The sequence below is a fragment of the Rhinoderma darwinii genome, chromosome 2, assembly GCF_050947455.1.
Source record: "Rhinoderma darwinii isolate aRhiDar2 chromosome 2, aRhiDar2.hap1, whole genome shotgun sequence".
Lineage (NCBI taxonomy): Eukaryota > Metazoa > Chordata > Amphibia > Anura > Rhinodermatidae > Rhinoderma > Rhinoderma darwinii.
In genome coordinates this window covers 144,978,853-145,001,080 of record NC_134688.1, presented here as the reverse complement: position 1 = coordinate 145,001,080, position 22,228 = coordinate 144,978,853, and the positions used below count along the sequence as shown (strand labels likewise).

At 38.6% G+C, this 22,228-nt stretch overlaps 1 protein-coding gene across 2 annotated transcripts in view; it reads right to left on the bottom strand.

The window, feature by feature from the left end:
• The window catches only part of PIBF1 (progesterone immunomodulatory binding factor 1), a 179,883-nt gene that overhangs the window by 126,300 nt on the left and 31,355 nt on the right, over positions 1-22,228 (bottom strand). For both annotated transcript variants that reach the window (XM_075850252.1, XM_075850253.1), the window contains exon 10: positions 17,672-17,770. In XM_075850252.1, coding sequence (XP_075706367.1) covers positions 17,672-17,770 — 99 coding nt within the window. The remainder of the gene's footprint in view (positions 1-17,671; positions 17,771-22,228) is intronic.

Genomic DNA, 22,228 nt, shown 5'->3' with positions numbered 1-22,228 from the left:
TAGTTTCCAAAACCGTCTCACTTTTGGGGGATTTCCACTGTTTAGGTACCACAAGACCTCTTCAAACCTGACATGGTGCCTAAAATATATTCTAAAAAAAGGAGGCCCCAAAATCCACTAGGTGCACCTTTGCTTCTGAGGCCTGTGTTTCAGTCCATTATCACACTAGAGCCACGTGTGGGATATTTCTAAAAACTGCAGAATCTGGGCAATAAATATTGAGTTGTGTTTCTCGGGTAAAACCTTCTGTGTTACAGAAAAAAATGTATTACAAATGAATTTCAGCAAAAAAAATAAAATTTGCAAATTTCACCTCTACTTTGCTTTAATTCCTGTGAAGCGCCTAATGGGTTAAGAAACTTTCTGAATGCTATTTTGAATACTTTGAGGGGTGCAGTTTTTAATATGGGGTGATTTATGGGGTCTATCTAGTACATAAGGCCCTCAAAGCCACTTCAGAACTGAACTGGTCCCTGTAAAAATAGCCTTTTGAAATAGCCTCTTGAAAATGTGAGAAATTGCTGCTAAAGTTCTAAACGTTGTAACGTCCTAGAAAAATAAAATAATGTTCAAAAAACTATGCAAATATAAAGTAGACATATGGAATATATAAAATAGTAACTATTTTGTGTGGTATTACTATCTGTTTTACAAGCAGACACATTTAAAATGAGAAAAATCATAATTTTTGCAAATTTTCTCTACATTTTGGTGTTTTTCACAAATAAGCAATGAATTTATTGACCAAATTTTTCCACTAACATAAAGTACAATATGTCACGAGAAAACAATCTCAGAATCGCTTGGATAGGCAAAAGCATTCCAGAGTTATTAACACATAAATTTACACGTCAGATTTGAGAAAATGGGGCTGGTCATGAAGGTCAAAATGAGCTCGGTCTTGAAAACGTTAAGGTGTGAAAATGCAAGAAATTTTTTTTTAATAAAATACTCAATAAAAATCTACAATCAAGCTTTACAATAAACAGGTGAAAATATTTAAATGGAAGATTTTATATATTTTCTGGAATTCCATTTTCACATTTTAAAGTCTACCTAGGAAAACCCCTTTTCTTGCGGCAGTTCTCCCAACAGTAAAATGTTTGCCGGTCGTCCAGCTAGTGGTATGTCTATATTTTACCTGTAGCAAATGTAGTAACATGGCGTCAATTAAAAGGAGTAGGTGACCATGTGTGTGCCAAGTGCTCCAGAGCAAGAGAACGGAAAGCGCTCCCCAGAAGCACAGTCAAAATGACACCAGATAGTGGGATGCAGGAGGAGGTAGAATCGGGACAGGTGCTTTAAAGTTGTACCTTAATTTCTTGTGGAAGACCCCCTTTAACACACCATTGCTTTGAAACCAATCTGACTTGACTGCTCAAGGTCAGACCACTCCCTGGCGAAGTCTCTCATTGAGGGTTTGAAACAGTGTGTTCTTCCTATATCTATACATAACACCATGTCACAGGGTGGCTAGTATTCCAAGGGGCCATCATTTTTTTTTAGGTCTATGTTCATACTTTTTTTACCATTGTAGGTTAGTTATTTAATTATTTGTAATAAGATCTTGTGACCAGCTACCAATATTTAGTGGATCTTTATTGTTCTATTTATACGAATGATTGTTATGGGAATACACACTACTCTACATCCTTTTTTTTTTAATGAAGATTCATTATGAAATAATGGATGGTGCAGCTGAAATTTGGATTAAATAAAGTTTTAATGAATTACTATATTTATCAGTTTGTCATCTTGGGACAATGTTTCTTAGTTATTCATTTAAACGGAATGCCCGCTTTGGACAAGACCTTCCTATGTTATCAGTCCCTCGATTATAAGCGGATTGTGGGGACTCCCACTGCCAAGGCAAACTGTGATGTTCTATTATCACCGGGGGAAGCAGCGATTGAGTGTTTGTTCCATTAAATGATTAAGCATTGGCTTGTATAGTAACGGTTTACTAGGATGTCATGCTACACAAATCCAATATCTCCACCAATCCAGATATTTCCATCCCTAAATTCTTAATAATTCACTAGAAACGGTTACATATATATTAACACCTAAATGCAACCAACTAAAATGTTTTGTTTTGTTACATTCCACAATATCATTCTAGTTTGTAACTCACACATCTATAACAAAACAAAGTTACTTCCTCACATGTTTATGGCATAAATGATCTAATAATTGAATCCTTCATCTATTAAGATATAGCACATGCTTATGCAATGCGTCATGCCATGCAAAATACCACGGTTTCAAAATATCTGTGATGTCATTTGGATGGTTACCACAAAGCCACATGTTAACACATATGCAGGTTATAAACAGGTTGTATGAATGGCGTACAAAAGAAAAAACAAACAAACATCTGAGGAAACACAAAAAAAAATGTTTAAAATTATGTTGTTTAAAGCTGAGCTCTATTTTCAAAACCACGTTACTGTAACCTAAAAACTAGAAATACTTTATAACATGGTGTTGTGTAATTTCCAATCCCAGCTAGAACAGTGAACACACGCATACCTCCCAACCGTCCTTGATTCAGTGGGACAGTCCCAGAATCCGGGCAGTGTGCTGCTGTCCCGGGCGACCGGTGGTATGTCCTGGTTTAAACTGTATCTGCATCCTTTATTACTTTTTTAGTAGGCACTACGGGGCATTATACAGTATGGGGCACCTGCTAGGGGGGCATTATACTGTATGGGGGCACCTGCTAAGGGGGCATTATACTGTATGGTAGCATAGCAGCTAAGTGGACATTATACTGTATGGGGGCAGCTTTGGGGGAATTATACTGTATGGGAGCATCATACTGTGTAGGGACAGCTATGGGGTCATTATACCTTGTGTGGGGGCTTATATGGGGGAATTATATTGTGGGGAGGCACTATAAAGCATGATACTGTGTGGGCTGAACTGGCTGTGTATGGGCGGGGGATAGGGCAGGATTAGGGGCGTGGCTCAACGGTAGTCCCTCTTGGCAATACTTGACAGTTGGGAGGTATGCACACAGTCTATACAAGTAATAGGTACAACAGTAGTAATTTTGTACAGCACGCAGGATGAAGCACGCAGATTAAGAGCAAGGTGGTGCTACCACAAACTGGTATGATAGGTGTCAAAGATAAGGAAAATATATAAACACTAGGAGTTTAATGGAATCCGGCTTTAAAACAAATTATAGTCAAGATGGCATTCACAAACAGTGGACGTGTAATAACTAAACTACTACTGTCTGAACCACTGTGATAAATAATGTTTCAAAGTCATCCTGGGGTTTTAAACGTACCACAAGTAAAATTGTAATTTTTCAACCGTGTCTAATAAAAGGTGCTAGAATTTTTTTTATTTACCTTTTTAGATACGGTTGGTTTCTACGATAGAGCACTTTACATAAATGACACCACAAGATGCGCTCAAAGTTACAATAGCAATGGCACTAACTTGCTAAACAGCAACATGAAGGACTGATCGGGGGCAAAATACTGCATATGCTATATGCAAATAGTGATCGGTAAGTGTGTACATCCGGTGCATATGCCAGAACAACGTCCCGACATAAACACCGACTGGATTTATCCAGCTGTATGCCCTACAGATGTCTGCCATTGACTCCCATGTCTTTTGTTTTCGGGATGCCAATGTATTTTAACCCCTTAATGACCGGGCCTGGAAAGGCCTTAACCCCTTCCCACATTGTCACGTACATGCACGTCGGGGAATGCAGCCCGTTCGCGCATTCACACGTGCATGCACGTGATGGCGATAATGTGGGCACAGAAGCTGTGCCCTCACAATCACCGCGAGAGCCCGACTGTGACTGACAGCCGGGCTCCCGCTGCAACGGCTGAGGTTGAAGAAACCTTCAATCTCAGCCGTTTAACCCATTAAATGCTGCGGTCAATAGCGACCGCGGCATTTAAATATTTTGACAGAGGGAGTTCCCTCTGTCACCCATCGGCGGCCCGTGAATGAGAAGGGGTTGCCATGGCAGACGGGGGTCTAACAAAGGCCCCCAGAGCTGCCCTGGCTATATGCCTATTAGGTCGTGCCAGAGGCACGGCCTAATAGAGTGCCTGCCAGTTTTACACGGACAGGCAATAATGCTTTGGTATACCAAAGCATTATATCTGCGATCAGAAGATCACATGTTGAAGTCCCCTAGTGGGACTAAGAAAAATAATTAAAAACTGTTAAATCAAGTTTTTGGAAAAATAATTAAAAAAAAAACGTGAACATTAAAAATTAAATAAAACAATTTTTTCCATAAAAAGTGGTTTTATTTAATAAAACTGTAAAAAAAAAACGTGAAAAGTACACATATATGGTATCGCAGCGATTGTAACACAAAGAATAAAGTTAACACATGAATTCAACTGTATAATAAACGCCGTACAAAAAAAAAACGCAAAATACAACTGCAAAAATCACTTTTTTTCTCCATTTCCCCACCAAAAAATGTAAAAAAGGTAATCAATAAGTCCGATGCACCCCAAAATAGTAGCGATGAAAACAACACCTTGTCCCGCAAAAAACAAGCCCTCAAATGGCAATATCAACAGAAAACGAATAAAGTTATGGCTCTTGGAATGCGGTTATGCAAAAATTTATTATTTTTGTTTAAAAGGGTTCTTATTGTGCAAACGTAGTAATACTTAAAAAACCTATCGTCGTAATCGTACCGACCCATAGAATAAAGGTAACATGGTATTTATGCCGCATAATTAACGGTGTCAATTTAAACCGCGAAAAACAATGCAGGAATAGCTTTTTTTTTCAATTTCCTCCTCCCAAAAAAGTTAATCAATATAATATATACACCAAAAAATACCATTGAAAACACAACTCGTCCCGCAAAAAACAAGCCCTCATACACCTATGTCGAGGGAAAAATAAAAAAGTTATAATTCTTGGAATGTGAAGATGAGAAAAATAAAAACAGAATGCTTGGTCACGAAGGCCAAAATAGGCCTGGTCGTTAAGGGGTTAATGACCAGCTGAAATTTTTCGGTCTTTGCCACTGAATTTCAGCAGCCATAACTTTCATATTTTTGTCATTGACGTGGCTGTATGAGGCCTTGTTTTATGCGGTAGAAAAAAAATTATTTTTACGGCGTGAATATAGGAAAAAGCGATTCTCGGCATAGTTTTTCTTGTTTCTTTTTTTATCCCGCTCACGTTTCACACTAAATAACCTGTCTAATTAAATCTTCAGGTTATTACGGTCGTGTAGATACCCAATATGTGTAGGTTTTTTGTTTTTAATGTAATGTAGGGGCAATAAAATACATTTTATGCAAAATAATGACACTTTTTTTGGGATATTTTTTTTTTTTGTTACTTCTTTTTTTTAATCCCATTAAGGGACAACTTTACTTACAACTTTATTTTTTACTTATAATGTACTAGCATACTCCTGTGACACAGTGTGTCCTAACAGAAGCCTATGTCTTTCCGATGACGAGATCAAAGAGGGGAGTTTCCTTTGATCATGCCGCAGTCACGGACCGTGGCGATCAGAGTTAAACAGCTGGAGTTGGAATATTTTCCAATCCCAGCTGTGTTCAGGAGGCTTCTCTGAGATCAGGAGCTGTAAATTACAGCTACTGCTTAGAGCATGAGCGCTCATCAGCCTCTTCTACAGCAAGGCCAAAAGACGTCGCTGTAGACTAAGCGGTGGGCGTCAAAAGACGGTGGGCGGTCGTTCAGGTGTTAAAGCAGAGTCATCTATGCTTTCCGATATAGTTGAAAAAAAATGTATGCAAGCCAGATGTATTGCAAATGTCTATGGAGAGGTCTGGGGAATAAACTGGGAGATTGTCTCTGCATATACACCGGACATACGCACCAAACAGGGTTCGAACAGACCCTAATGCTACGTTAATGCTGCAGATTATCTGCCAGGATTTAAGGGCAGAAAGTCTGCAGCGGAATACAGTATCAGGCAAGTGGATGACATTTTGAGAAATCTGATCTACAGGCTGCGAAAATTTTTAGAACACAAATTTACTTGCGGGATGAATATTCAAATCTGCAGCATGCCAATTCCTGTTGCGGAATGACCATGGATTTGTTGTAGATTTTCCCCATTGACTTCAATGGGGAAGTAAAAATCAGCAGTGTTGGGGGTTCCATTGCAAACAATTTGACTAAATATAGTGAGCTCTGCATGTCATGATACCCTAGTAACAAATTCCCTCTATAAGGGTTTTCCAGTCTGAAGAAATTGATGGCCTATTCTCAGGAAAGGCGGTCAATATCTTAATCGGTCGGGGTCTAATTCCCGACAACCCCGCTAATCAGCTGTTTTGAAAGCTGATACACTTGTAGCAACGGTTCACAGTATTATAGCCTTCTCCCATTCACATCAATAGGAGCAGGCTGTAATACTGCGAACCGCCTTTGCACGTGTGTCGGCGATTCAGTGTGAACAGTACAGGAAATGAAGTGGAAGCGGCCCCTTCTGATCGGCGGTAGTGCTGGGAATCGAACCCCGACCGATGAGATATTGATGGCCTATCCTGAGGAAAGGCCATCAATTTCTTCAGACGGGAAAACCCCTTTAAAGTTTGGCAATGAAAAAATTACACTAACGCTCAATACAGGTAATTCCAAAGAAAAACTGTATTTCCCGCATCTTCACTAGCGATCAATGTAAACAAAGAACACTTATCGGCCCATCTTTCTGCTTTTATGTTTCAATAATCTGTCTGAGCCCAAAGGAAGAGAACTGATGAGCCTGTCCTGTCGTTTATGTATTTCAATCTAATTAAGGATTAATTACAAAAAGCCATTTCAATGAAAACACGGCAAGAGCATCTCTAGGGGTAAAACACCAACAAAATGGTATTGTTTTTTAGTTGCAAGGAAAGAGAATTATCTCACTTGTCTAAGTCAGAGTAAATCATACTTATAACAGAATCACCGGAGTGCCATCATTATCCAGTTAGTAGCTTGCGGTTCTACTTGACCGGCAGATGCATCTAAACTAATGAAATATCCTAAGAAAATCTTCAAAAGATACTTTTTACATGTGTTATTTTCAGCTTGACAAGTACATTTAACATTTCTGCTTTTAAAAAAAAAAAAGAAGAAGAAGAAAGGAATTATCCGCCAGTGAAAATATTTTTGATTTTTTTTACGATGACCTAGAATACATATATCCAGTATAGGAGCTCACTACTCCTTGTATACACCTGATACACGTGTATACAGACAGGCCATAATGTCATACTTTTCATCAATGTGATCGGTTTCACTGACTAAATAGAAAATATGAAGTAAAGAATATTAATATCTGTGTACTTGCTGTATTTTCAAGTACATTTACCCCATACATAATGCCTTGTCCGCTAATAAAAAGAAACATTGTGGGTAGAACGCAAACTAAAAATCAGTGGGGTAGGGTGAAAGCACTGCAAAGACACATCACTTATATATGACATGGCAGATGGAATGGCATGAAGGATTCTGGCAGAAATTAGGCAGAAAAGCCAAACATGAGTGGCCGCTAACATCCCCTCCCCCTTTCTTCTATGCCAGAATGGAAAGCTGCTCTGTAACGGCGGGCCCTGCAACGGCAAACTTGGCCACTGTAAGGGAAATGTCTAGCAAGACGTGGCTTCCCCTGGTGATAACAACTAATCCCTGTGCCGGTTTTAATTAAAAAAGGCATTGAGCACACTAGCGCCTCATTGGGATTGATGGAAATAGCAGAGTCCAGCGCTCCAATAGAGAGAATGGAGTGGTAGTGCACACATTTGCTTAATTTAAACGCGGCACATGGGACCCTAATTCTCATAATCGCTGGGGGTCCCAGAGGTCAGACACGCATCGATCATACATTTATCACCCATCCTGTAGATGTTTTTGTGGGGCAACATCTTAATTTGTTATTAATATCTATTGGAAAGTAGTTAGGTTTTTCATTTTGTGAGCAGTGGCTTTGTGCTTGACACTTTCATTTACTTCTCAGCTAGTAATTCTCACATCCAGGTTGAGAAGGTAAAGAGTGATTATACAGCAGTCTCGTGCTATGAGAAGGGTGTCATATGTTTATCATATATAAAAGACACAGATGACCCAACTGGATTTCGTCAATAAGGAGGTTATGAAATGCTTTGAAAAATCTGCATGCGCAGGTTCATCTTCATGACTTTAATGTCACATACACTTAAAACAAAAATGTTTTGAGATTAACCCCTTCCCGACATTTGACGTACATGTACGTCATGGAAAGCATTGACTTCCCGCAAAATGCCGTACATGTACGTCAAACGTTTGGCACCGGCTCAGAAGCTGAGTCGGTGCCAACATCACCGGATCTCAGCTGTATCTTACAGCTGACATCCGACTGTAACGGCGGGGACCGAAATTAGCTTCGATCCCCGCCATTAACCCCTTAAGTGCAGCGCTCAAACGCGATCGCTGCACTTAAGGTGTTTGCAGCTCATCGGAGCCCCAGCAATGAAATTGCCGGGGTTCCGGTGGCTGCAATGGCAACCGGAGGCCTAATACTGGCCTCCCGGTCTGCCTAGCACCGAAGCCGGTCAAGATCCGCCCGGCGGCGGAGCCTGGTCGGCTTCCGTAGCTGCCGGCAAGATGGCGCCGGGTCAGGAGCTGATCCGGCGTCATCAGCGGTGGAGGTCAGCTGTACTGTACAGCTGACATCCACCTGTAACGGCAGGAACCGGAGCTAGCTCCGATCCCTGCCATTAACCCCTTCGATGCAGCAATCGAAAGCGATTGCTGCATCGTAGCGGTTACTAGCAGATCGCCAGCCCTGATAGGCAATCGGGACTGGCGACTGCTGTTATGGCAACAGGAGACACAATGGTCTCCTGTTCTGCCATTACGGAAGCCGATTTAGGCCCCGCCGGGAGGCGAAGCCTAAACGGCTTGCTGTCAGTGAATGACTGACAGATCTAATACATTGCACTACATAGGTAGTGCAATGTATTAGAAAAAAATAAATCTGACCGTTGGACCTTCAAGTCCCCTAGTGGGACTTGAGAAAAAGTGTAAAAAAAGTATAAAAAAAGTGCAAAAAATAAAAGTAATCAAATAACACACAATCCCCCTTTTACTCTCATCAAGTCCTTTATTATTGAAAAATAATAATAAACCATATGTATTTGGTATCGCCACGACCGTAACGACCGGAGGTATCAAAATATTATATTATTTATTGCACGCGGTGAACAGCGAAAAAAAAACCCGTAAAAAACTTTACCAGAGTTTCTGTTTTTTGGTCACTTTGCCCTACAAATATTACAATAAAAAGTGATCAAAAAGTCGCACGTATTCAAAAATAGTACCTATACAAACTATAGCTCGTCCCGCAAAAAACAAGCCCTCATACAACTCCGTCGACAAAAAAATTAAAAAGTTATGGTTCTCACAACTTGGTGACAGAAAAAATACATTCTTTTTACAAAAGTAATTTTATTGTGCAAAAAGTTGTAAAACATAAAAAAGTGCTATAAATTAGGTATCGCCGGAATCGTACTGACCCACAGAATAAAGTTAACATGTAGTTTATAATGCGTGGTGAACGCTGTATAAAAAAAACTAAAAAAGCTGTGCCAGAATTGCGTTTTTTGTTTACCTGGCATCCCAAAAAATAGGATAAAAGGTGATCAAAAAGTTGCATGTACCCCAAAATGGTACCAATAATAACTACAGCTCGTCCCGCAACAAACCAGCCCTCATACCGCTACGTCTATGAAAAATAAAATTAGTTATGGCTCCAATAAGTCAGGAAATAAAAAAATATGCAGTTGTGCCCGAGGGGAACATTTCTTCTGTTTCAAAAGGCGATTTATCAAGGACCTAAAATTAGGGAACCAGGAAGGGGAGAGCCCAAACATATCCGCTGGAAGCGGCTGTGCCCGTATTATACCAGGACAACACTTTCCCAGTAAAATTCCCCAAACTACAAAGGCGCGGAGTGTGGACCAAAAGGGGGATAAGAAATTACACCATTTATCAGTGCGACACTGGCCTGTGCGGAAAGGATTGCTTCACAGCGTAACACACATCTATGGATTATTTTTTTTTTTTTATACCACCTGACTATGCCCCTTATATACTCCGCCCCGCTTACATGTACCCCCACATTATAAAACACCAGCAATACTCAAACAAATATAGTACCAAGCAAAATCCGCTCTCCAAAAGCCAAATGGTGCTCCCTCGGCCCTGAACCCTACAGCGTCCCCAAACAGCAGTTTCCTTCAACATATATGGCATCGTCATACCCGGGAGAACCCTTTTAACAATTTTTGGGGTGTGGGTCTCCAGCGTCATAAGCTGGGCATTACATATTTGCCACTGAATGGCATATCTAGGGAAAAATATAAATTTTTAATTTGCACCATCCGCAGCGCATTCATTTATGGAAAAGACCTGTGGGGTGAAAATGCTCACTACACCCCTTAATTAATGCCTTGAGGGGTGCAGTTCCATAGTGGGGGTCACTTATCAGGGGTTTCTTTTTATTATTTCACATCTGAGCCTCTGCAGTTGTGAACCAATACTTTGTAAATCGCCAAATTAGGCCTCCACTCCGCATGGTACTCTTCACTTCTGAGCCCTGTCATATGTCCAGAAAAAAGATTAGGGCCACATGTAGGGTGTTTCTAAAACCGGGAAACACCGCATAATAATTAGAGAGCTGTCTTGTTATGGTGGCACAAGCCGGGCACCACATATTGGCATATCTATGGAAAAAAATCCCATTTTCACTCTGCAACATTGAGCGCACACTAATTTCTACAAAACACCTGCAGGGTTAAAATGCTTACTACACCCCTTGGTAAATGCATTGAGGGGTGTAGTTTCCAAAATGGGGTCACTTCTGGGGGGTTTCCACTGTTTTGGGCCCACAGGTGCCCAGAAACCAATCCAGCAACATCTGCACTCCAAATGGCGGTCCTTCCCATCTGAGCCCTGCGGTTTGCCCAAACAGCAGTTTATGACCACATATGGGGTATTGCCGTACTCGGGAGAAATAGCTTTACAAATGTTGGGTTCTTTTTTTCCTTTATTTGTTGAGAAAATGAAAAAATTTGCGCTAAAGCTACGTCTTATTGAAGAAAAAGGACTGTTTTTATTTTCACTGCCTAATTCCAATAAATTCTATGAAACATCTGTGGGGTCAAAATGCTCACTACACCCCTAGATGCATTCCTCAAGAGGTGTAGTTTCCTAAATGGAGTCCCTTTTTGGGCGTTTTCATTGTTTTGTCCCCTCAGGGGCTTTGCAAATGTGACCTGGCCTCCGCAAATCATTCCTGCTTAATGTGATCTCAAAAAGCCAAATAGCGCTCTTTCCCTTCTAAGCCCTGCCGTGTGTCCAAACAGCCGTTTATTACCACATGTGGGGTATTGTTTTACTCGGGAGAAATTGCTTTACAAATTTTGTGGTGCTTTTTCTCCTTCAGTCCTTCTGGAAATGAGAAAAAATTAGCTAAACCTACATTTTCTTTGAAAAAATGTAGATTATTATTTTCAGGGCCTACTTCCAATAATTTCTGCAAAAAAACTGTGGTGTCAAATCGTTCACTATACCCCTAGATAATTTCATCAATGGGTGTAGTTTCCAAAATGGGGTCACTTGTGGGGGGTTTCCACTGTTTTATCCCCTCAGGGGATTTGTAAATGTGACATCGCCTCTCAAACCATTCCTGCTAAATTTGAGTTCCAAAAGCCAAATGGCGCTCTTTCCCTTCTCAGCCTCGCCGTGTGTCCAAACAGCCGTTTATTACCACATGTGGGGTATTGTTTTACTCGGGAGAAATTTCTTTACAAATTTTATGGTGCTTTTTCTCCTTTAGTCCTTGTGGAAATGAAAAAAAATTAGCTAAACCTACATTTTATTTGAAAAAATGTAGATTTTCATTTTCACAGCCTACTTGCAAAAATTTCTGCAAAAAACCTGTGGGGTCAAAATGCTCACTATACCCATAGATAATTTCCTCAAGGGGTATAGTTTCCAAAATGGGGTCACTTGTTTGGGGTTTCCACTGTTTTGTCACCTCAGGGGCTTTGTAAATGTGACAAGGCCTCCGCAAACCATTCCTGCTAAATGTGAACTCCAAAAGCCAAATAGCGCTCTTTCCCTTCTCAGCCACGCCGTGTCTCCAAACAACCGTTTATTACCACATGTGAGGTATTGTTTTACTCGGGAGAAATTGCTTTACAAATTTTGCAGTGCTTTTTCTCCTTTAGTCCTTGTGGAAATGAGAAAAAAAATCGCTAAACCTACATTTTCTTTGAAGAAATGTTGATTTTAATTTTCACGGCCTACTTCCAATAATTTCTGTAAAAAACCTGTGCGGTCAAAATGCTCACTACACCCCTAGATAATTTCCTTGAGGTGTCTAGTTTCCCAGATGGGGTCACTTTTGGGGGATTTTGACTGTTTTGGCACCGCAAGAGCCCTTCAAACCTGACATGGTGCCTAAAATATATTCTAACAAAAATAAGGCCCCAAAATCCACTAGGTGTTCCTTTGCTTCTGAGGCCGGTGCTTCAGTCCAGTAGCACGCTACGGCCACATGTGGGATATTTCCTAAAACTGCAGAAACTGGGCAACAAATATTGAGTTGCATTTCTCTGGTAAACCCTTCTGTGTTATAAAAAAAATTGTATTAAAAATGTATTTCTGCAGAAAAATATGAAATTTGTAAATTTCACCTCTACTTTGCTTTAATTCCTGTGAAATGTGTAAAGGGTTAAGACATTTTCTAAATGCTGTTTTGAATACTTTGAGGGGTGAAGTTTTTAAAATGGGGTGACTTTTTTGGGGTTTCTAATATATAAGGCCCTCAAAGCCACTTCACAACTGAACTGGCCCCTGTAAAAATAGCCTTTTGAAATTTTCTTGAAAATGTGAGAAATTGCTGCTAAAGTTCTAAGCCTTGTGACGTCATAGAAAAATAAAAGGATGTTCAAAAAACGATGCCAATCTAAAGTAGACATATGGGTGATGTTAATTAGCAACAATTTTGTGTGGTATAACTGCCTGTCTTACAAGCAGATACATTTAAATTGAGAAAAATGCTAATTTTTGCAATTTTTCGCTAATTTTTGGTGTTTTTCACAATTAAATACTGAACATATCGAGCAAATTTTGCCAGTAACATAAAGTCCAATGTGTCACGAGAAAACAATCTCAGAATCGCTTGGATAGGTGAAAGCATTCCGGAGTTATTACCACATAAAGTGACACATGTCAGATTTGAAAAATGAGGCTCTGTCAGGAAGGTCAAAAGTGGCTAAAGAGGGAAGGGGTTAAAAAGCTGTGGAATGTTGGTCATCCAGATTAAGGTAAAACCCCTCTGGCAAAGGCTTGATAAATGCCGTATTTTGTCAGCCTTATATATAGGCATGCCATTTACAATGTTGTCCAGTCTACTAGGCCAACAATTTGTTACATGTATAGCTAAATGTTCCCGAGGGCCAAGCAGCACTTATCGTTCAAGTTACACTATTAGGAAATATACCAATCATATCTAGAACATTTCACATAGCAACACGGTCTATACCAGGGGTCGCAAACTCGGCCGGGTAAATGGGCAACACATAGAAAAAATGGGAAGTTGACGGGCCGCATTACTTTGAAATTTGATACAATACTAAATTATTGCTAATCAATTAGTTATATGAACTACTATAACAATACTACATTACTATAATAATACATTACTATAATAATACATTACTATAACAATACTACATAACTATAACAATACTACATAACTATAATACTACATAACTATAATAATAATACATTACTATAATAATATTACATTACTACACTACTATAATACTACATTACTCTAATAATACACCATTACTATAACAATACTACATTACTATAATACTACATTACTATAACAATACTACATTACTATAATAATATTACATTACTATAACAATACTACACTACTATAATACTACATTACTCTAATAATACACCATTACTATAACAATACTACATTACTATAATACTACATTACTATAACAATACTACATTACTATAATATTACATTACTATAACAATACTACATTACTATAATATTACATTACTATAACAATACTACACTACTATAATACTACATTACTATAATAATAATAATAATAATACTACATTACTATAACAATACTACATTACTATAATAATACTACATTACTATAACAATACTACATTACTATAATAATATTACATTACTATAACAATACTACACTACTATAATACTACATTACTATAATAATAATAATACTACATTACTATAACAATACTACATTACTATAATAATATTACATTACTATAACAATACTACACTACTATAATACTACATTACTATAATAATACTACATTACTATAATAATACTACATTACTATAATAATAATAATAATAATAATACTACATTACTATAACAATACTACATTACTATAATAATACTACATTACTATAATACTACATTACTATAACAATACTACATTACTATAATAATATTACATTACATTACTATAACAATACTACATTACTATAATAATATTACATTACATTACTATAACAATACTACACTACTATAATACTACATTACTATAATAATACTACATTACTATAATAATACTACATTACTATAATAATAATACTACATTACTATAACAATACTACATTACTATAATAATACTCCATTACTATAACAATACTACACTACTATAATACTACATTACTATAATACTGCATTACTATAATAATACTACATTACTATAATAATAATAATACTACATTACTATAATAATACTACATTACTATAACAATACTACATTACTATAACAATACTACACTACTATAATACTACATTACTATAACAATACTACATTAATATAACAATACTACATTACTATAACAATACTACATTACTATAACAATACTACATTACTATAACAATACTACATTACTATAATAATATTACATTACTATAACAATACTACATTACTATACTAATACTACATTACTATAATACCACATTACTATAAACGACTACACTACTATAACAATACTACACTACTATAATAATACTACATAACTATAACAATACTACATTGCTATAACAATACTACATTGTTATAACAATACTACATTGCTATAACAATACTACATTGCTATAACAATAACAATACTACATTGCTATAACAATACTACATTGTTATAACAATACTACATTACTATAAAAATACTACATCAGTATACTACATTACTATAACAATACTACATAACTATAACAATACTACATAACTATAACAATACTACATTACTAGAATACTCCATTACTATAATACTACATTACTATAATAATACTACATTACATTACTATAATAATACCGCTAGTTTAATCTTACCGGAAATTTGCTCCACGTGCTTATTTTAACAATCCATTTTTCCAGTTAAAGTGTCGCTAAATGCAGTCTGGCGGCTCAGTTGGCAGACACAAGAATGTCAAGATTAGGCAGCCCCTTTTCAGATAGTGCCACAGTGCGCTCTGTAGATAATGCCACAGTGCTCTCTGTAGATAATGCCACAGTGCCCTCTGTAGATGGAGCCATAGTGTCCTCTGTAGATGGCGCCACACACCCCTTTGTAGATAGTGCCACACACACCACTTAGTAGTTCGTGCCACATACACACCCTTATAGATACGCTCCATACACACCCCATATAGATTGCTCCATTGGGGCTCCCTCTAGGAGTGGAATCCCCAGCGAGAGCGATCTGGCCAGGGATTCCTCTTTTGGAGGAGCCCCTGAAGTCACTGTCCATATATGGACAGTGACGTCAGGGGATCCTCCTGGACCGGATTTCCCGGCCAGAGCTTTGCCGATGCTCAAGCCGGTGATTCCTGGAGGAGGCCCTGAAATCACTGTCCATATATGACATGGTCTATACCCATGGCTTGCCCTCGGTGTACTTTGTATACACAACATCTCATTGGCATCATCAGTCAGTGTTTTGAGCACTTACTGAGGCTCACTATTACATGTTGCATCTTGTGGCTTGCAAGCTAAGACATGTTGTAGATCATATTCATTTTAAAAACTGTTCACTGAACTGGATGGTTGAGCCACAGATAACAAAAAGTATCCAAAAAGGACCTTTACTAATTTTGCAAATTATAGCCTGGTAACAAGCAACCAAATCAAAGGGCACAGAACTGTTCTGGTGTGGTTCAAGCATAATCTAACACTCAGAGTCCAAATAAACCCACAACTAGGGCCATTTTCTTCAATTAACTCGAATGTGGTTCACTCACAAATGCACAATTTTGAGAGGTGATGCCTCTTAAAACCCCATACAACATACATATGTGAATAAATGTGAAAATCAAAAGATGTCATCTACAGAGATACAGATACACAAGCCAGTAAGGAAGACACCAACTTATAGATCAGCGGAATACTATTCCAAAAATTCCTCAGACAATAAACAACCTTATATGTAAAATCCTGCCGAAACTTCAGAATGCTTCGGTCCATACGCTGATTACACATATATAATGCAGAAATGCATTATGTGAATTTGTAAGGTTATTTGGTGTGTTAGACTTACAAAAAACTGAAGTACTACAAATGGAAAGAATAGACAGATGCACAATTATTCATATAAACTGATTCTAAAGACACAGAACAGGGTCATTTAGCGCCTGTTGGAAAAAGAAAACAAAACCTGAAATTTGATTCTGAATACTGGTAAAGCTGGAATCTATATAGGTGTAATTGTCATATACGGGCATGTAGCCAAAGTATCCTACAAATGTATAAAGAAAGTAGAAATAATAAATTTTTGGCACTAAAATTATATTCAGCTTTTCTAAGGCCCTGTTCAGATGCTGCTGTTCGGACTACGTTTAGTGCGCAAGACAGGAAAAGCTGCCTACGTATACATTAAAAGGTAGGCTGTGATGGATGCCTACCAGTGGCGTCCGTTACCCATTGACTATTATGGTATCTGTTTATCGTATACATTGTGAGCTTTTTATGGCGTATACTTTAAACGGATGCCATGATAGCCTATGAGTGATGGATGCCACTGTTAGGCATCTGTCACAAGAATAGCTCACCATTAGGCTATTATGTCATCCATTTAACATATACGTCATGATAAGCTATTGGAAACCTCATAACGTATACGTTAAGCATACTTTAAGCATAGGTTCACGTGTTTTTTTTGCCGTATCCCATTGTATGGATTAGCACAGTCCATTATGCTATGTCATACGTTAAGAAAAAAAGTATACGACTTATAGCAGCGGAGGCCAAACGGACACTATAGGCCCTCCGTCGATCTGATGAGCCCCATGGACACGTTTAGCGAGTACGTCGGGAGCTTTCCTGGCGTACGTGCTAAACACAGGGCATAAACGTGATGTGAACAGGATCTTACCCTTGCACATTCCTTTAATGCATAGAACGTTCTACTAAAAGGTTTTATGTGCTGTAACAACAATATCTTAGGGGTTTAATGTGTTGCTGCTCTCAAACTGGTTTACATGTCCAATATATAACAATAAAAAATAAAAATACTACACAAACTTCAAATTAACTAGAACACAACACACAATTTAAATGGATCTCATCGTACAGCACTTACTGTTCTAATATCTGGTCATATTTAGCCAGAGCCTCTCTTTCCGCTGTAACCGCTCGCTCTTTCTCGGAAATAGCATTGTCCTTCGCTTCCCTTAAATTCCTATAATAAGACAAATAGGACACAACAATTGAATAAAAAAATAATTTATTGTTCTTACAGTTTGCTAGATTACGTGGTCACAGGAAATTAATACTAATTATTATTATTTTTATTAATAATACACTCAAGTTATCTGTATTTAGTCTGTACCAGCAGAATATAATAATAGACATTTTTTAAAAAAACCCTTTCAATTCACGGATACACGCTATCCGATATCCATGCACCATCATATGAAAACTTGGCATAAACAAATTCAGTTGAGAATAAAGTTGACAGGATATTTCAATTGTTAACATGTATTACCTGTCCACAGCATACGTAAAAAAAATTGATGGGGGGGGGGTCTAACTGCTGGAACCCCCACTGTTCCATACAGTTCTTGCCGAGCATTTACACTGCCACTTATACAAATATATGGGAGTTACGAAAAGCGCCAAATCAAAGTAGGTTCACCAATAAAACACGGACACATTTTTTTTGTCTGCAAGCTGTTCAGGGTTGACCAGAGCAACCAATTAGTTTCCAGCTTTTATTTTTCCAGAGAAGACTTACAAATGAAAACTGAACTCTAATTGGTTGATATGGGATACAATGTCATCCGTTTGGTCTGTACTAATTTTTTTATGCAGGATTCCCTATATTTCTTAACCTAAAAAATATAGGTTCAGTCTTGACAAGATTTTGCATTATAAGTTCTATCAGTTGCTTCTCACGGTCTCCTTGGCAACAGACTACAAACGGTCAGTTACTTAGCGATTACTGTAATGAAAATAGTGTTTTTGTAAGCTTGTACTCATACTCCGTGACCGGTTGACCAAAGACAATTGCCTATAAACTTCAAAATGGCTGGTAATGGCTGTAAATTCCAGTTACCATTTATAGTAGGAAGAGCTGCTCTGGTGTACAAACAGTTTCTTTAAAAAAAAAAATTAAGAATTTGCACTTTTTATTTATTTTTTGGTACTTTAGAATTTTATTAGAATGTTGGCTGGAATTCTATGTAAGAATGTATCTACTAAATATCCTTTTATTCAACAAAGTCATATTGTTGCCTCTCACTTTTAGTCTACATTAAGAAAATAATTAAGCTTGAAAGGCAGATAGAAACTTCAGAGTTTCTATCTCATGCTTATTATGAGATTATTAACTTGATAGACTGTTACCTGTGAATAGACAGAATAATCTAAAGCCTGTAATTAAGAACAGTCGTCTACATCGCTGGCATGTTGTGTGCTGCTCAGTCCTGTACTACCCATTGTCAAGTGCAGCTCATTGTTAATTCTAGAAAATGTTGCTTGCGCTGACGTAATGCCATCTTCGGACACATTCTTAAATAGACACACTGCAAATGTCAAAACTTCTCCCAACAACTTCAATTTATGACCTCATTGAGACACACCCAGACTGGACTCACAAGTGGGTAAAGCTTTCAAAATATTAGAAAGCAGCACACTTTCATGAGTTTCTTACGTAACAAAATTCTATGTAAAGGCATCTCCAAAACATCATCGATGCAAGAACAAAAGACAAAATCGGATGTGGGCATTACAACATAGTAAATACAGAAACAAGTATGGAGAACTTCATCAAACTTAATTCCAACGTATAAATCTTTATTCCTTAAAGAGGCTGTCACCAGATTTTGCAACCCCTATCTGCTATTGCAGCAGATAGGCGCTGCAATGTAGATTACAGTAACGTTTTTATTTTTTAAAAACGAGCATTTTTGGCCAAGTTATGACCATTTTTGTATTTATGCAAATGAGGCTTGCAAAAGTCCAAGTGGGCGTGTTTAAAGTAAAAGTCCAAGTGGGCGTGTATTATGTGCGTACATCGGGGCGTTTTTACTACTTTTACTAGCTGGGCGTTCTGACGAGAAGTATCATCCACTTCTCTTCAGAACGCCCAGCTTCTGGCAGTGCAGACACAGCGTGTTCTCGAGAGATCACGCTGTGACGTCACTCACAGGTCCTGCATCGTGTCGGACGAGCGAGGACACATCGGCACCACAGGCTACAGTTGATTCTGCAGCAGCATCAGCGTTTGCAGGTAAGTAGCTACATCGACTTACCTGCAAACGCTGATGCTGCTGCAGAATCAACTGTAGCCTCTGGTGCCGATGTGGCCGACACGATGCAGGACCTGGGGCAGGAAGTGAGTGACGTCACAGCGTGATCTCTCGAGAACACGCTGTGTCTGCACTGCCAGAAGCTGGGCATTCTGAAGAGAAGTGGATGATACTTCTCGTCAGAACGCCCAGCTAGTAAAAGAAGTAAAAACGCCCCGATGTACGCACATAATACACGCCCACTTGGACTTTTACTTTAAACACGCCCACTTGGACTTTTGCAAGCCTCATTTGCATAAATACAAAAATGGTCATAACTTGGCCAAAAATGCTCGTTTTTTAAAAATAAAAACGTTACTGTAATCTACATTGCAGCGCCGATCTGCTGCAATAGCAGATAGGGGTTGCAAAATCTGGTGACAGAGCCTCTTTAAGGCTGGTTTCTGACATATTTCTGCCCATTACGAGCGGCGATCGACAATATAACAAGTCGAACGACGCTCGCTAACAGTCCCTTTTACACGGGCCGATGCTTTTTGTATGGGGACAAACGATTGGTAATACGATCATTCAATCCCTTTCAGTTTGCATCATTGTCAGCAGCATATCGCCTGTTCCTAAGGGGAAATTTGCTGCCGACAACGATAATTTTTTTTAGGCGGCACAAACAATGTGATCAGCCAACTAACGTGCGTTTGTGCTTTTGTTAGCTGATCGCTGCCCTGTTTACACAGGCCAATAATTGGCAACAAGTGTTTGTAAGAACAGTCATACGGCCCACTGGCCCATGTAAATAGGCCTTTAGATAAAAGGAATATTCAAGGCAAAACAAAGAATGTTAAATTGAGCAATGTCGACGAGACCTGCCTTACCTTCTCTCCATAGTTCTGTCAGTTGCACCTTTTGAATTACTTATTAGAAGGCCATGCTAGTTTTTGTCGGAAAGTGGGAAGAAAATGCAGTCTAAATACGGGCATCGGCGCCTGGCTGGAGAGGATCAGGAAAGGGTCAGAATACTGACGAAGGGACCAGTCCGGTCCAGAAACGCGTCGTCTTCTTAATAAAAGATCTCCTAGATCCTACTCACTTGACTCCGTTCCTGATCCTCCTTGGGCCGATGCATGTATTTAGACTGCATTTTCTTCCCACTTTCCGACTTATACTTTGTCCCAGGTACTAAGGCTTTAGCACCTAGGGACTGCAGTGGGTGGCAGCCGGCGATCTACACTTCACCACCTCATATATAGTCTCGGAGGGGCGCCGCCATCCCCTCACCTTTTTGCTGTACAAATTCATGCTAGTTTTTGTGGCTTATAGAGCTCTGAAGGTCAAGTCCATGACACGATTAGGGCAAGTTCACATGTAGCGTAATTACTGCGGATTTTCCGGAACAGATTTCATTGAGGAAAATCCGCAGCATAATACAGTAGCAGTAAAGTGGATGAGATTTGAACAAATCTCATCCACATGCTGCTTAAATGTGGAGTGGAAAAAACACTCAGAAATTAACCTGTGGTGCGGTTTTTTAATCCACAGTATGTCAATTGTATTTGCGTAATCGCTGCTTATTTGTGGCGGGTTTTCCCCATTGAATTCAATGGGAAGGTAAAACCTGCAACAATATTGTCGTGTATTAAAAGAGGCATGGACTCGCGGGACAGGGATGTAATGTTACCACTTTACAAAGCATTAGTGAGGCCTCATCTAGAATATGCAGTTCAGTTCTGGGCTCCAGTTCATAGAAAATCCTTTCCTGGAGTTGGAAAAAATAAAAAAAGAAGAGCAACGAAGCTAATAAGGGGCATGGAGAATTTAAGTTATGAGGAAAGATTGAAAGAATTAAACCTATTTAGCCTTGAGAAAAGACGACTAAGGGGGGACATGATTAACTTATATAAATATATTAATGGCACATACAAAAAATATGGTGAAATCCTGTTCCATGTAAAACCCCCTCAAAAAACAAGGGGACACTCCCTCTGTCTGGAGAAAAAAAGGTTCAAGCTGCAGAGGCGACAAGGCTTCTTTACAGTAAGAACGGTGAATTTATGGAATAGTCTACCGCAGGAGCTGGTCACAGCAGGGACAGTAGATGGCTTTAAAAAAGGGTTAGATAATTTCCTAGAACAAAAAAATATTAGCTCCTATGTGTAGAAATTTTTCCTTCCCTTTTCCCTTCCCTTGGTTGAACTTGATGGACATGTGTCTTTTTTTCAGCCGTACTAACTATGTAACTATGTAACTATGTAACAAATAGCAGATGTTATGGGTTTTTTTGCGTCGGAAAATAAGCGAATCTGCTGCAAAAAACAACTCAGAAACAAAAAAATATTATACTTACCCAGAATTTTGTGTTTCTTTGTCTAGGCCGGCCTCCAGGGATGACG